Raw genomic sequence first — 15,912 nt, forward strand, 5'->3', positions numbered from 1 at the left:
AGGGGGAAAATTCACTATGTATTAATAAGTGAAAAAAATCTCTTTTATGTGCACATATCAACTCAGTAAAATGCATGCCTGCATTAAAAATGAAAGAAAATGCATCTAAATGTGTGGATGTTACCTCTAGATAAGATTCTATTTAATTTTTGCCTTTCTTTTAGTATTCTTAATTTTATTAATTTTTTTCCAAAAAACTCCTTATTGTTACTCCTTAGTGTTAGATGAAACAGTGCTGTTTTATTTTTTTAAAGAGAAAGCATTAGCAAATTTCCAAAAAGAACAATATTTTTATTCCCCAAAATAGTGCCATTTGGATGACCTGTGTTATTTTGAAGCTTCAAAACAACTTACAGGTTTTGTTTAAGTATTTCCAGGTTTACAAACAAATGGTAGTAGTAGAGCATATTTAGGCCACTAGAAAATTAACTGATATGTTGTCCCATCCTTTCCAGCACAAATACACATCCGCAGACTCATACATTCACACATATCAAGCGTATGAACCCTTTGCAAGTGTAGGGACATTTCAAGACAGAAACTGGTTCTGTCTGTTTGTCTGTTTTGTTTATTGCCAAGAAATAAGTATAGTTGTTTCCCATGGACCTTGCTAATGAGATACCCTTTCTATTTTATTTATTTCAGTAATATTTGGAAGTATTTTTTAGGAAGTATAAAAATTCTCCATGTCAAAAACAAAGACAAACAAAAACACCTGTTGGAGGGTCCGTATAATGGCTGTTTGGAAAAAGGAGAGAACATGATGCCAATACATATAAACTACTAATAGTTAATTAGGCTACCTACATGATCTTTAAACAAGGTCAGTTGGTCTAAAATTTGTGCAAATTGCAAGGTCTGCTCCCCTGATGGGCCTTGCTTAGGCTTCCCACTTGAAACTTTCTTTTCTTTGGTTCATTTGTTGGTCCAGTATAGACTCCCCAGTCAGAGGTCATGTCCAAAATTGATAAAATCACCTACCCTCATTTAACTCAGTAGCTACATGGGAAAACAGAGAGCAAATTTTAAATAAAGTGTGAATAATTTTTTTAAATAAATTACCTGATGGAAAAAAAAGATTTACAGCATTTGATCATGAAATATCACCTTAAACATGCCAGAATGGGTATTATCAAAAAGACAAGAAATAAGTGTTGGCGAGGATGTGAAGAAAAAGAAACCTTTGTACGATGTTGGTGGGAATAGAAATTGGTGCAGCCACTGTGGAAACAGTATGGAGATTCCTCAAAAAATTAAAAGAGAAATACTATATGATTCAGTAGTTCCACTACTGGGTACTTACCCAAGAAAATGAAAACGCCAATTCGTAAAGATATAAACGTCCCTGTGTTTATTGCTACATTATTTACAATAGCCAAGATAATGAAAGCAACCAAAGTACCCATTGATAGATGAATGGATAAAGATGTGGTGTGTATATATTTATACAGTGGAATATTAATCAGCCATAAAAAGCAATGAAATCTTGCCATTTATGATAACATGGATGGACCTTGAGGGTTTAATGCTAAGTGAAGTAAGTAAGAGAAAGACAAATACCATATGATTTCACTTATACATGGAATTTTAAAAAACAAAAGAAAAGAACAAACATGAGAGACTATGGACTATGAGAAACAAACTGAGGGCTTCAGAGGGGAGGGAGGCAGGGGAATGGGATAGACCGGTGATGGGTAGTAAGGAAGTCACGTATTGCATGGTGCAGTGGGTGTTATACACAACTAATGAATCAACGAACTTTACATCGGAAACCAGGGGTGTACTGTATGGTGACTAACATAATATAATTAAAAAAACATTAAAAAAATACCATCAAAAAAATAAAGAAAAATAAAAAACAGAAGAAAAGAACAAATAAAGAAACAACAAAAACAGACCATAAATACAGAGAATAAACTGGTGGTTACCAGAGCATCGTGGGGAAGGGATTGAAGAATGGTGAAAATGGTTGAAGAGCAGTGGGAGATACAGGCTTCAGTTATAGAATAAATTAGTCACCAGAATAAAAGGTACAGTGGGGATAAAGGGCTGTAGTCCATGATACTATAATAGTGTTGTAGGGTAATACATGGTAGCTACATTTCTGGCAACCATCCCACAAAGTATAGATCGGTCAAATAACTATGCTGCACTCCTGAAAATAATGTAATATTCTGTGTCAACTACACTTCAAAAAATAAAATAAAATGGTAAAAATACAGACACACAAATTCATTTGACCAGTCAAATTATATTCCCTCATTTTACTAGTAAAAGATTCCCTTTGCATTATGGTGTTTTCGCCATGGGAATTAGCAGAAATCTGACTTTGGAGAGAAATTAATTTTGGGGGCCAACCATAAGCTCTCCCTAGATGGTAGAGTGTGTCACAGCATGTATTTTCCCAGGACTCTCTTCAAGGCTCCCATGACCTCCTTATTCCTCAGGCTGTAGATAAGGGGGTTCAGAGCTGGAGTGACAACAGTGTAGAAAACAGAGATGATGTTGTCTTGCCTGGGGCTGTGGAGTGAACTGGGCAGGACATACATGAATGTGGCAGCTCCATAGAACATCCCAACCACTGTCAGGTGGGAAGAGCAGGTGACTAGGGCTTTCTGCTTCCCCTCACTTGAGGGCATTCGAAGCACAGTACACAGGATTAGTGCATAGGAGGAAATGATAGTAACAAGAGGGGGAATCAGGAAGGTTACACCCATCACATACACAAACAGTTCATATCTGGAGGTATCTGCACAGGCCAACTTCAGCAAAGGTGGGATCTCACAGAGCAGGTGCCTGATCTTCCGGGACATGCAGAAGGGATAGTGCATCGTGTACAAGGTATAAACAAAGGCACTTAAGGAGGCCAATAGCCAGGCTGTGGCCACCAAGAGCCAGCAGACCCTTGGCCTCATGAAGACCACGTAGTTCAGAGGATGACAAATGGCCACATATCTATCATAGGCCATGAAGGCCAATAGCAGATCCTCTGCACCACCCAGCATCAGTGCCAGAAACATCTGAAGGGCACAGCCCCCAAAGGAGATGGTGTTTTCACTGTGCAGAAAACTCATGAGCGCCTTGGGAGTGACAACAGACGTGAAGAGAAGGTCCATGAGTGAGAGCTGCCCGAGCAGGAAGTACATGGGCACGTGGAGCCGGGAATCCATTGTGATGACCAAGAGCAGCAGGCCATTGCTGGTCAGGGCCAACATGTACAGGACTGTGATTGTGGCACAGAGCAGTTCAGGAGACCCACTGTCATTCAGAATCCCCATCAATATAAAGCCACTGCCCAAGGTGGAATTCCCGTACTCCATTCTGTGTTGTTTCTTTAGTTGCCTAGAACCAAACACATTCTCAGTGAATTTTTGCTAAGGTGGTCCCTAGTTTGTAACATCACAGGCTCCTAGTGATGGCCAACATGAGTCCAATGAGGCAATGTCTTTCCTACTGGAAATGGACTTTACCTTTTCATCTCTCAGTTTCTGACACTTTTGGTTGTACCTTGATGAAAGAACCATCTGAATGGAGAGCAGGCACCACAGTAATAGCTAAACATTAAGACGTCACTACACGAAAATATTATTCAGGACATCAAACCTGGACATGTATCTTTCCAGAATGATTAAGTCATCTCTCTCGCACTAGAAAGTAATATCTCAGAACCCAAGCCCTTGGTTATTTTTGTACCTATGTTGTAAGTATAATGCTTGTCTAACGATTTAAATATCCCGTTAGTGCCCTAACAGACCTGTGCTGAATATAAAATTCTAAAGCAGGTACAGAAGTGTGATTTCAACCGAGCACTTCCACTTCATTTTCCATACAATTTATGCCCACATTTGTTTGAAGGCTATAGATGTAAGCCTCGCAGGAAGAGCTAAAATATGTCCACCTTAGTCACGTCTCTGGACCAGCTCCATACTCTCCATGTGTCTGAGAGAGAGGGGATTCTAGACTGTCTGACACTAGGGGGTGGAGTGTTTGACATGGTGTCACTTTTATGAGCTAAACCTTTAGGATCAATGACAACATAGGTGTTTCTTTACAGGTTACGCAAACACGTGAGCCTGGGAGAACTCAAAGATCTGATAACTGACGATGTCCTGCCCAGGAAGATCAGAGTGTTTGTGTTTGGGAGAAAGGGTGAAAGGTGCTGGCAACAAAAGAGCATGTGTTGTATGTTGTAATCAGGCTCAATAATCCTCTATTCCCTCTATTGCACCTGACCCAGATCCCCACTCTCCCTCCTGCAGGGCCAGAGTATCTACACTGGATTGAAGGGCCACAGGGATAGGGAGGATGAATTCCTGTTCTGGAAAGCTGCTGTTAGGGTATGACACCCAACCCCAGAGAAAAGTCAGAAGAGAATGGGACTTGGGATTGACAAGCATCAAGGTCATGCATCATGGGAACTAGGCAGATAATCCAATTCTGATCCTGTGTCAAAGAATCTGTAAGTGAAGCATCTTTCTCTAAATCCTTACTCTATATTGTGGCTTCTATATTTGGACATTTCACTGGTTCTTCTACTGGTCTCTCCTGGGTTCACAGGGTTTTAATGGTAGAAAGGTATTACAGCATATGACAGGCATATCATTGGTTCTTAGGTGGCCCTTTGATTTGGAGGCATTTGTCACCAGATAGGTGCAAAAGTCCCATATCAGAGGCCAGCAAAGCCTGGGCTCTAAGGACAGGTACCGATACTCCCACCAGGAAGCAGACACTCAGACCTGGGATGTGGCACAGACTCTTTCTTCATTTTCATGGATTTTTTTCTTCATGTTTAGAAAACCAAGAATAGAGGTCATTAGGATGGGGTACAGAGCCCAAAGCACTAGGGAATCTGGAAAACAGAGTAGCTTAAGTTCTTAGGGTCTGCTTTGGGCTCTGTTCCTCAACTCAACAAATCTAGCGGCTGCACAATTCCCTGAAAGAGAGATAAAGTCTTTACCTCAGGTATTGAGAAGCCAAGCTGCCCAACCAGGCAAACTGCCGTGGGGGGTGTTTGAGAGTCAAGGATTTTCCTGTAGAAATGGGGGAAGCATAAGCTTTTCCAGCAGTGTCCAACTGCTTTAAATTTTGCTAAGTTGTGTTAAGAGTATGAGAAGTCTGACCAAGATAGGTGTCAGGGCCGCTTTTGGTCCTTCTATTCCTCTACAGTTCTGCTCCGGAGATGAAATAGAGACAGAGGGCTAATACAGTCCTTGGGTAGTTTCTGTGGAGCTCTACTTCAGAGATGGATTTCCTGTTCTCACACCTGTGGAGAATTAGGAGAAACTGCTTCTATCTCTCAGGTCCCCAGGTTGAGAACCCATCCAGCTCTGGAGAAATTGTCAGACTGAGTTCTTGGGTCCAGGTGCGCAGACTGTCATTTACTCTTGCTAGGGTCTGGGAGCAAAGATGAAAGCAGCAGGAATCTGGAGGAAGTAGATATTGGAAGAGCTGCCCAAGGGAGACCGTGCTGTGCGTGGCTTCACTGTCCCTGGGGAGAACAGTGAGCCAGGGCCCTGTCCTTGGGGAGGCTGTTCTGCCTCCTTATCCCATGACCCTACCCTCTCTACTTTATTCCACTCCTACATTCCCAGGGACTTCTCTTCTCAGCTGAAATGGCCTCCCCTGGAAATGCTGGTCCAGGAAACAGGATGTTAATGAGTCCTCTTGGGCATGTTTCCTGGCCTGGTATCCCTGCCCTGTTCTCTTGCTAAATGAGTTCAGACGCTCCACGGTTCTATCCTACCCTAAGGAGGCACTGATGGCTCATTTCTATGGACTGCTGACTGCATAGACCAGGAAGCAAGGGTCCTTTTCATGATCAGGGCTCTGCCCCACATCTTAAGGTGGGTTTTGTGTCAGTGTAGGATACTCCTTCCACATCCTTCCTCACCCACCACCTCCAACGCTTCCTTTATGATCCTCTTAACATGACTACTTCCAGTCCTTAGGACTGTGCCCTGTGGAGCCTATAGTTATGAGATCTTCCCTTCATTTACCTTTGGCTTTCCAATTTGGCCTTTGTGTGGAAATGTAAGTCTTGGTGTTATTGTTGTCTGCCACCAGTGATACTTGAAAAGAGAGTGAACCAGGTTGTAAGCATTGAGCAGGGAAAATAAAAAGAAAGTTCTTAATGAAATAAACAAAAAGTGGTGAAATATTGTTAAGAGGAGGCCATACGAATGAGAACAAGCTCAGAAATAGCAGCATTGTCCACAATAGCTAAATTGTGGAAGGAGCCGAGATGCCCTTCAACATACGAATGAATAGAGAAGATGTGGTCCATATATACAATGGAATATTACTCAGCCATCAGAAAGAACGATTACACAACATTTGCAGCAACATGGACAGGACTGGAGGAGATTATGCTAAGTGAAATAAATCAAGCAGAGAAAGACAATTATCATATGGTTTCAGTCATTTATGGAACATAAGAAATAGCAGAGAGATCTGTAGGAGAAGGAAGGGAAGAATGAAGGGGGGGGTAAACAGAAGGGGGAATGAACCACGAGAGACTATGGACTCTGAGAAACAAACTGAGGGCTTCAGAGGGGAGGGGGTGGGGGATTGGGATAGGCTGGTGACGGGTATTAAGGAGGGCACATATTGCATGGAGCACTGGGTGTTATACACAAACAATGAATCATGGAACATTACATCAAAAACTAAGGATGTACTGTATGGTGACTAACATAATAGAAAATTAAAAAAAAAAAGAAAGAAAGAAAGAAAAGAAAGAAATCCTGCCTAGGCTCTAGGCCCAGCCATTGGTAGCTGCCTGTCTTTTAGCAGGTCATTTTACCATTCTGTGACTCAGGTTCCTTACCTACAGAGGGAGGAATGAATAACTCTCCTACCTACCTCACAGGAATGTTGTGAAGGCCAAATGAACAGATGAATGTAAAAACGCTTTCAGACATAGAAGGCACTGTGTTGTGACAGTAATGGGGAAGAAGACCCTGAGGCACATTAGCGCTGCTGTGTGCTAGGTCCAACAGCCCGCTGATGGTGCAAGAGACATTTAAGGAAGGACAAGGAAGAGAAGGTGGCGTTGCTTGTAGAAGTGATGATACAGTGGTGGGATTAACACTCTGCCTCCTAAAGATATGATGTAAATGAGGTGCTGTGTATGCCAACTTCCCACCATCTTTTGTGTTTCTGTTAAGTGATTTAATCCTGGTGTGGACAAATAAAGTTTTTACTTGTATTAAAAAAAAAAAGAAATACACACAGTACTGAACCTGCAGAATGTCAATGTTAATTAAAATCTTTAATTTCTCCCAGAGATAAGTAAAGACAGATTATAATGGTCTTTTCCTGGCAGTAATACGATGAGAGAAATACCATCAAAAGCAGTGAGGGAATATAACTGTACACTTGGAATTCTATGTACAGATAAATCATAATTAAAGAGAGAAGACAAATTAAAAACAAAACAAAAAAATTCATTCCCAAAGACCCACCCCAATAAAATATGTAATTTCAGCAAGAAGAAAAGTGATGCCTAGGGAATTCTATAATACGGAGTGCAATGGTAAACACAGAAGTTCACTAAATGAGTTGGTAAACTTCATTAATTGAAAATATATATATATATATATATATACATATAAATATATATATTTAAAACACTGATGAAAGGAATTGAAGATGGCATAAACAAATGGGAAGACATTCCATGCTCATGGATTGGAAGAACAAATATTGTTAAAATGTCTATACTATACCCAAAACGAGCTACACATTTTTAATGCAATCCCTACCAAAATACTAACAGCATTTTTCACAGAGCTAGAACAAACAATCCTAAAATTAGTGTGGAATTACAAAAGGTGCTGAATAGCCAAAACAGTCTTGAAAAAGAAAAGCAAAGCTGGACTTGAAGTTATATCATAAAACTGTAATGATCAAAACAATATGGTACTGGCACAAAAACTGACATATAGATCTATAGAACAGAATAGAAAACCCAGAAATGGACCCACAACTATATGGCCAATTAATCTTTGAGAAAGCAAGAAAGGATATCCAACGGGAAAAGGACAGTCTATTGAACAAATAGTGTTGCAAAAACTGGACAGCAATATGCAAAGAAAGAAACTGGACTACTTTCTTCCACCACACACAAAAAGAACAAAATGGATTAAAGACCTGAGTGTGAGACAGGAAACCATAAAAATCCTAGAGGAGAACACAGGCAGTAACCTTGATGACATCGGCTGTAGCAACTTCTTTCTAGGTATGTCTTCTGAGGCAAGGGAAACAAAAGCAAAAATAAACTATCGGGCTTCATCAAAGTATTTCTATACAGCAAAGGAAGCAATCAACAGAACTAAAAGGCGACCTATGGAATGGGAGAAGATATTTGCTAATGACATATCTGATAAAGGCTTAGTATCCAATATATTAAAATAGTAAAATTAAAAGTCTTGACATAAATAACAAGGTGGAAGTGGGATTTTTCTATGGGTACTTAAAGGAAGGTACAGAAGCAGAATATTAAAAACCTCACTCATTTACATAAAATTATCATTTCCTATTTTAAAATTTTTTATTGAGGTAAAATTTGTATCCAATGAAATTCACCTTTTTTAGTACACAGTTCTGCAAATTTTGACAACTTTGTATAGTTATGTAGCCGCTACCAAAATCAAGATACCAAATTTCATCAGCCCCTAAATTCTCACCAAGTGCTCACCTAAGGCAGGCTAGCTATCTGATTTGTTGACTGTCACCAGTGTTTGGTCTTTTCCACAATGTCATGAAAATGGTATCAGACATTTTGAGTCTAGCTTCTTCCACTTAGCATAATATGCTTGAGATTCATCCATATTCCTGTATTAGTAGTTTATTCCCACCATTCCCATTTATTTGAGTAGTATACAGTTGTATGAATGTATCATTGTTTGTTAATCCATTCACCGGTTGAAGGACATTTGTGATGTTTCCACTTTTGTTAGTTATAAAAAAAATTATAAACATCCATGGAAAGATTTTCGAATGAGTACAAATTATCAGTTCACTGGGGTAAATACCTCAGAGTCAACTTTCTCAGTTGTATATGTGCATGCTTAAGTTTATAAGAAACTGGCAAACTGTTTTCCACAGTGACTGAACCATTTTGCGTTACCAATTCTATTCTAATTTTACATTTTATTAAGCTGTAAAATACATGCTCTTAAATTTTTATTCAAAATGAATGAACTATTTTTCCTGAGGCCTCAAATTGCAAGTCTTCCAAATTAGCATTTAAGCAGAAAAAAGGAGTTTGGAGAAGTGAGCAGGATGATTTATGCAAGTTAAGAAGGAAGTGCCATTCAAGACAGAACGTCATCTAGGGAAATACACACACACACACACACACACATACACACAGAGATAGAGAATAAAAACATTAATGACAATTAAGTCCTGTTTAGTTAGCACTGTTGGAAATATTCTTACAAAATTACTTAAAAATTTTTGAGATATGAGGATTACAAAAATTTATTGTATCCCATTGTAATATAGTTTTTAATCTCTAAACCCTTTCATGATCATTGGTCCTCATAGGTAAAGATATTAAAATTTACATTTATCATTTTATAAAATATGCAAACTTTTTTTTTTTGTCAGACAACTGAGTCATAAACCCCTGCGTTGTTGACAAGCACAACTGCATTGCGGGGGTTGAGGGGTGGACAGGCACGATGGGGGGACCCTGATTACCATGACATGAGTCATGAATGGTAGAAAAGGATGTGGAAACCATGAGTATACACATGTCTCTCAAGATGATTTTCTCTAAGAAATGGAGTATACCTGGAGGGGGAATATGGTTCAAGGAAAAGTACTTTAAGATGGGAGACACCTGTGCATGTCTGTAACCTATGGCAAATGTTCCAACAGAGATGGAGATGATCCAGAGGAGAACAAGTAATTCCAGGACCAATTTCTCTGAGTAGTAAGAGAGCTAGGTATCAAAAGCACTATTGGAAGATCTGGCCTCAAAATGAATTCTTTTAAAAGACAAAAAGCTATGTGCAGATGTGCTGGTAAATTTGGTAGTGGAAGATGAGGAAGTCCTGTATGACTCCTCTTTTTCTCAAGGTTGTATGATGCAAAGTCATAAGCTGAGAGTGAAGGTGTGAAATGGTATTTTCAGAGAGCAACAGATTGAATTAGGGTGGTGTGATGGGATGGTAAGACTGTATCGCAAAAAGTCAAAATTTCCAAATCAATTTAAGTTAAATACAATTGCAATGAATATACCAATAGAATTTTGGGGACATATAGCTGATGATTCAAAAGTTAACCAGGAAGATTAAATAGATAATAAAACTTCAGAAAAAGTTAGTGAGGAAAAATGAGGGAGGAAAGTCTTAATAGACCACTGGAACTACAGAACTAGCCCAGAGATACTCTTTATTGTTATATTTATAAGAAGATAGCATATAGCCAAGTAATTGTAAAAAAAAATAATAATAATGATAAATTAATAGGAAAATCAGCTATTTGGAAACACAATTAACTTAAAGCCTCATCCTACTTCATGTACCAAAATAAATTGCACAAAAATTAAAAACTTAAATATCACTTATGAAATCATTAAGGGAATCTAAAAGAAATATATGTTAATATTTTCTGAATTAAGAATGAGAATTAGAAGGGTACAATCTTCTGAAGAATACAAAGGAAAAAGATGAATATATACCAACTGTGTAAATACTTTAACACTTCCCTAGCCAACAAATCCTATCATGTATCTAAATGAGAAACTGAAAACAAATGTTGCCATATATATTACTATCAAATTGTTCATAATCTTCTTCTATAAAGAACTACAAAAAAATCATTAGGATAAAATCAAATAAGTAATATCAAGGAAAACATCTGTTACATCTCTTTCGTGTTTACTGAATTGGCAAAAAGAATTCATATGATAAGACAGCACTAGAAAGACTATAGAAAGGCAGGCACTCCTGCAGAATGCTAGCCAGAATGCAAAGTGTTTCTAACTTTCTGAAACGCAATTTGGCTCTTTGCAATAGTAATTTTAAATAGTATCTTTGCCATTTGTCAGTAATTTCACTCCTAGAAATTTGACCTAAAATCAAACCCTCATAAGAAAATTTGGGGAACCAAAACTAAATGTTAGCAATTTCCTAACTATATTAAAGATTTACTTATATGATGGAATATTATGTAGCCATTTAAAATTAAGTTTTTTCAAGACTACCTACTATTTATTGTCTTAAGCACTATTTGCCAGGCTCTGCTCTCAGTACCTGATATTTATTATCTTATTCAATCATCCTAAAAACATCATGAGATCATCATGAGTCCTTTTATTATCACCACTTTTAAGATAAGCAAACTGAGGCACAAAGAGCTTAATTTAATATCCCCAGATGCACAAATAATAAAGGGAGACCGGAGATCACTCTCACATACTCTGACCCATTCCCTCTCTGTCACTCACTCCCTACTCGTACACTATAACGTTCCCCCCCAACAAGGAATAAAGTTCACTAAATTTTATATTACAGACATGTACAAACATGTACACGATTAAAGTCATCATGTACAATAACAAGTAAAATACATATATGGATAGCAAAAAAATGCAAGGACAACGTTACAGGTAATTTTAGCTTCATTCTAAATTTCTGAATTTTCTGTTCTTATAATGAACCTGGTTTAGTTTTATAAATTAGCTTTAGCTCTTATGACTCAGCTTTATATATTAAGCAATTTAAGATTTTCCTATAAAGACAAAAAAAAAGTATTTCTGAATTTTCACAAAGCATTAACCTCAAAAAAAAAAAATCCAACCATGTGAGCCAGGGTATTTCAAAACTTCTTAATTAAATAGATTTCAGTTCCCACCTTTTGTTACTAATCTTCCCACACCAGTATCAAACGACAAAATAAAGCATATATAAGCTAGCTAGAAAGTCAATATATATATTTTATCCCTCCTTTCCTATGGACACAGACATATGCATACAGTCACCTCAAGAATATGAGCTCCTCGCAATTGTTTTGATGTTTCAAAACATGTCTGTACACATGTAAAGTCACATTTTTTTAAAAATTCAAGTAATATATACAACAGATGTCTCTATTATTGTATCTCTACCTTGCATCAAAGCTGGTACTTTCACATTCTATTTTACTCATTTTTCTTTTAATTTTAGCTTTAGACAGTATAGAAATGTCCCAATGCTTCATCCACTATCTCAACATAGGTATTATCTTTATTTATAATCTATTCGATGTGGACTACTTCTTAAGTCTTGAGTACAAATGCAGTTACAAATCTATTACTCTTTCTGGTATAATTGCTTGAAAAAACATCTGCCTAATAAACAAAAAGGTCAATTTACCTTCTGACCATACTTTCCTCTTTAACTGTCTAAGAGAGCAGTCCTCCTCTGATATTTAGAGGCCACTGGAGTTTGGTAACCCTAAAACTAATGCTGTTTCTCACTGCTGCATGATATTGAAACTGAAACTTGGTCTACTTGCTAATCATGTCAGGATGGTGCCCTACCATGGAGTGAGTCTATGATACCCCTTCCATGCTTTCCTTCTTCTAGTGCCTTTTACAATATGGGCTTCCAAGGTCAAGGTGACATGTCCCATGTGAGTACAGCTTAAGATCTCAATGCTCACAACTACACTGAAATAGAAATTTTGAGTGTTTGTATCTCCTCAGAGTACCTTATATAGACCAGTTGTGTACCACTTTTGATTGGCAGAAGACATGGTGAGAGACAAGCCATAATCCTCCTTAGATTGTGAAGTGTGTTGGCAATATATATTTTCCTAGGACCCTCCTCAAGGCCCCCATGACCTCCTTATTCCTCAGGCTGTAAATAAGGGGGTTCAGAGCTGGAGTGACAACAGTGTACAAAACAGAGATGATGTTGTCTTGCCTGGGGCTGTGGAGTGAACTGGGCAGGACATACATGAATGTGGCAGCTCCATAGAACATCCCAACCACTGTCAGGTGGGAAGAGCAGGTGACTAGGGCTTTCTGCTTCCCCTCACTTGAGGGCATTCGAAGCACAGTACACAGGATTAGTGCATAGGAGGCAACAATGGCAGAAAGAGGAAGAAAAAGGAAAGTCACTCCTGTCACATACACCAAGAGTTCATATCTGGAGGTATCCGCACAGGCCAACTTCAGCAAAGGTGGGATCTCACAGAGCAGGTGCCTGATCTTCCGGGACATGCAGAAGGGATAGTGCATCGTGTACAAGGTATGTCCTAGAGCATTCAGAGATGCCAGTAGCCAGGCTGTGGCCACCATGAGCCAGCTGACCCTTGGCCTCATGAAGACCACGTAGTTCAGAGGATGACAAATGGCCACATATCTATCATAGGCCATGAAGGCCAATAGCAGATCCTCTGCACCACCCAGCATCAGTGCCAGAAACATCTGAAGGGCACAGCCCCCAAAGGAGATGGTGTTTTCACTGTGCAGAAAACTCATGAGCGCCTTGGGAGTGACAACAGACGTGAAGAGAAGGTCCATGAGTGAGAGCTGCCCGAGCAGGAAGTACATGGGCACGTGGAGCCGGGAATCCATTGTGATGACCAAGAGCAGCAGGCCATTGCTGGTCAGGGCCAACATGTACAGGACTGTGATTGTGGCACAGAGCAGTTCAGGAGACCCACTGTCATTCAGAATCCCCATCAATATAAAGCCACTGCCCAAGGTGGAATTCCCGTACTCCATTCTGTGTTGTTTCTTTAGTTGCCTAGAACCAAACACATTCTCAGTGAATTTTTGCTAAGGTGGTCCCTAGTTTGTAACATCACAGGCTCCTAGTGATGGCCAACATGAGTCCAATGAGGCAATGTCTTTCCTACTGGAAATGGACTTTACCTTTTCATCTCTCAGTTTCTGACACTTTTGGTTGTACCTTGATGAAAGAACCATCTGAATGGAGAGCAGGCACCACAGTAATAGCTAAACATTAAGACGTCACTACACGAAAATATTATTCAGGACATCAAACCTGGACATGTATCTTTCCAGAATGATTAAGTCATCTCTCTCGCACTAGAAAGTAATATCTCAGAACCCAAGCCCTTGGTTATTTTTGTACCTATGTTGTAAGTATAATGCTTGTCTAACGATTTAAATATCCCGTTAGTGCCCTAACAGACCTGTGCTGAATATAAAATTCTAAAGCAGGTACAGAAGTGTGATTTCAACCGAGCACTTCCACTTCATTTTCCATACAATTTATGTCCACATTTGTTTGAAGGCTATAGATGTAAGCCTCGCAGGAAGAGCTAAAATATGTCCACCTTAGTCACGTCTCTGGACCAGCTCCATACTCTCCATGTGTCTGAGAGAGAGGGGATTCTAGACTGTCTGACACTAGGGGGTGGAGTGTTTGACATGGTGTCACTTTTATGAGCTAAACCTTTAGGATCAATGACAACATAGGTGTTTCTTTACAGGTTACGCAAACACGTGAGCCTGGGAGAACTCAAAGATCTGATAACTGACGATGTCCTGCCCAGGAAGATCAGAGTGTTTGTGTTTGGGAGAAAGGGTGAAAGGTGCTGGCAACAAAAGAGCATGTGTTGTATGTTGTAATCAGGCTCAATAATCCTCTATTCCCTCTATTGCACCTGACCCAGATCCCCACTCTCCCTCCTGCAGGGCCAGAGTATCTACACTGGATTGAAGGGCCACAGGGATAGGGAGGATGAATTCCTGTTCTGGAAAGCTGCTGTTAGGGTATGACACCCAACCCCAGAGAAAAGTCAGAAGAGAATGGGACTTGGGATTGACAAGCATCAAGGTCATGCATCATGGGAACTAGGCAGATAATCCAATTCTGATCCTGTGTCAAAGAATCTGTAAGTGAAGCATCTTTCTCTAAATCCTTACTCTATATTGTGGCTTCTATATTTGGACATTTCACTGGTTCTTCTACTGGTCTCTCCTGGGTTCACAGGGTTTTAATGGTAGAAAGGTATTACAGCATATGACAGGCATATCATTGGTTCTTAGGTGGCCCTTTGATTTGGAGGCATTTGTCACCAGATAGGTGCAAAAGTCCCATATCAGAGGCCAGCAAAGCCTGGGCTCTAAGGGCAGGTACTGATACTCCCACCAGGAAGCAGACACTCAGACCTGGGATGTGGCACAGACTCTTTCTTCATTTTCATGGATTTTTTTCTTCATGTTTAGAAAACCAAGAATAGAGGTCATTAGGATGGGGTACAGAGCCCAAAGCACTAGGGAATCTGGAAAACAGAGTAGCTTAAGTTCTTAGGGTCTGCTTTGGGCTCTGTTCCTCAACTCAACAAATCTAGCGGCTGCACAATTCCCTGAAAGAGAGATAAAGTCTTTACCTCAGGTATTGAGAAGCCAAGCTGCCCAACCAGGCAAACTGCCGTGGGGGGTGTTTGAGAGTCAAGGATTTTCCTGTAGAAATGGGGGAAGCATAAGCTTTTCCAGCAGTGTCCAACTGCTTTAAATTTTGCTAAGTTGTGTTAAGAGTATGAGGAGTCTGACCAAGATAGGTGTCAGGGCCGCTTTTGGTCCTTCTATTCCTCTACAGTTCTGCTCCGGAGATGAAATAGAGACAGAGGGCTAATACAGTCCTTGGGTAGTTTCTGTGGAACTCTACTTCAGAGATGGATTTCCTGTTCTCACACCTGTGGAGAATTAGGAGAAACTGCTTCTATCTCTCAGGTCCCCAGGTTGAGAGCCCATCCAGCTCTGGAGAAGTTGTCAGACTGAGTTCTTGGGTCCAGGTGCGCAGACTGTCATTTACTCTTGCTAGGGTCTGGGAGCAAAGATGAAAGCAGCAGGAATCTGGAGGAAGTAGATATTGGAAGAGCTGCCCAAGGGAGACCGTGCTGTGCGTGGCTTCACTGTCCCTGGGGAGAACAGTGAGC

General features: G+C 39.8%; 2 protein-coding genes across 2 annotated transcripts; both read right to left on the minus strand.

Annotated features, from left to right (window-relative positions):
- Nucleotides 1-2,387: 2,387 nt before the first annotated feature.
- On the minus strand, nucleotides 2,388-3,320 carry LOC123782780 (olfactory receptor 2AG1-like). Its single transcript, XM_045783088.2, has one exon. It carries the CDS (start codon nucleotides 3,318-3,320, stop codon nucleotides 2,388-2,390), a length of 933 nt encoding a protein of 310 aa, XP_045639044.2.
- Nucleotides 3,321-12,775: 9,455 nt separating this feature from the next.
- LOC148108736 (olfactory receptor 2AG2-like) lies at nucleotides 12,776-13,726 on the minus strand. The gene has a single exon (XM_087868533.1). The coding sequence runs from the start codon at nucleotides 13,724-13,726 to the stop codon at nucleotides 12,776-12,778; it is 951 nt and encodes a 316-aa protein (XP_087724659.1).
- Between the last annotated feature and the right edge of the window lie 2,186 nt (nucleotides 13,727-15,912).

This window comes from Ursus americanus, chromosome 16, assembly GCF_024610735.1.
Source record: "Ursus americanus isolate L20-20 chromosome 16, mUrsAme1.1.p, whole genome shotgun sequence".
Lineage (NCBI taxonomy): Eukaryota > Metazoa > Chordata > Mammalia > Carnivora > Ursidae > Ursus > Ursus americanus.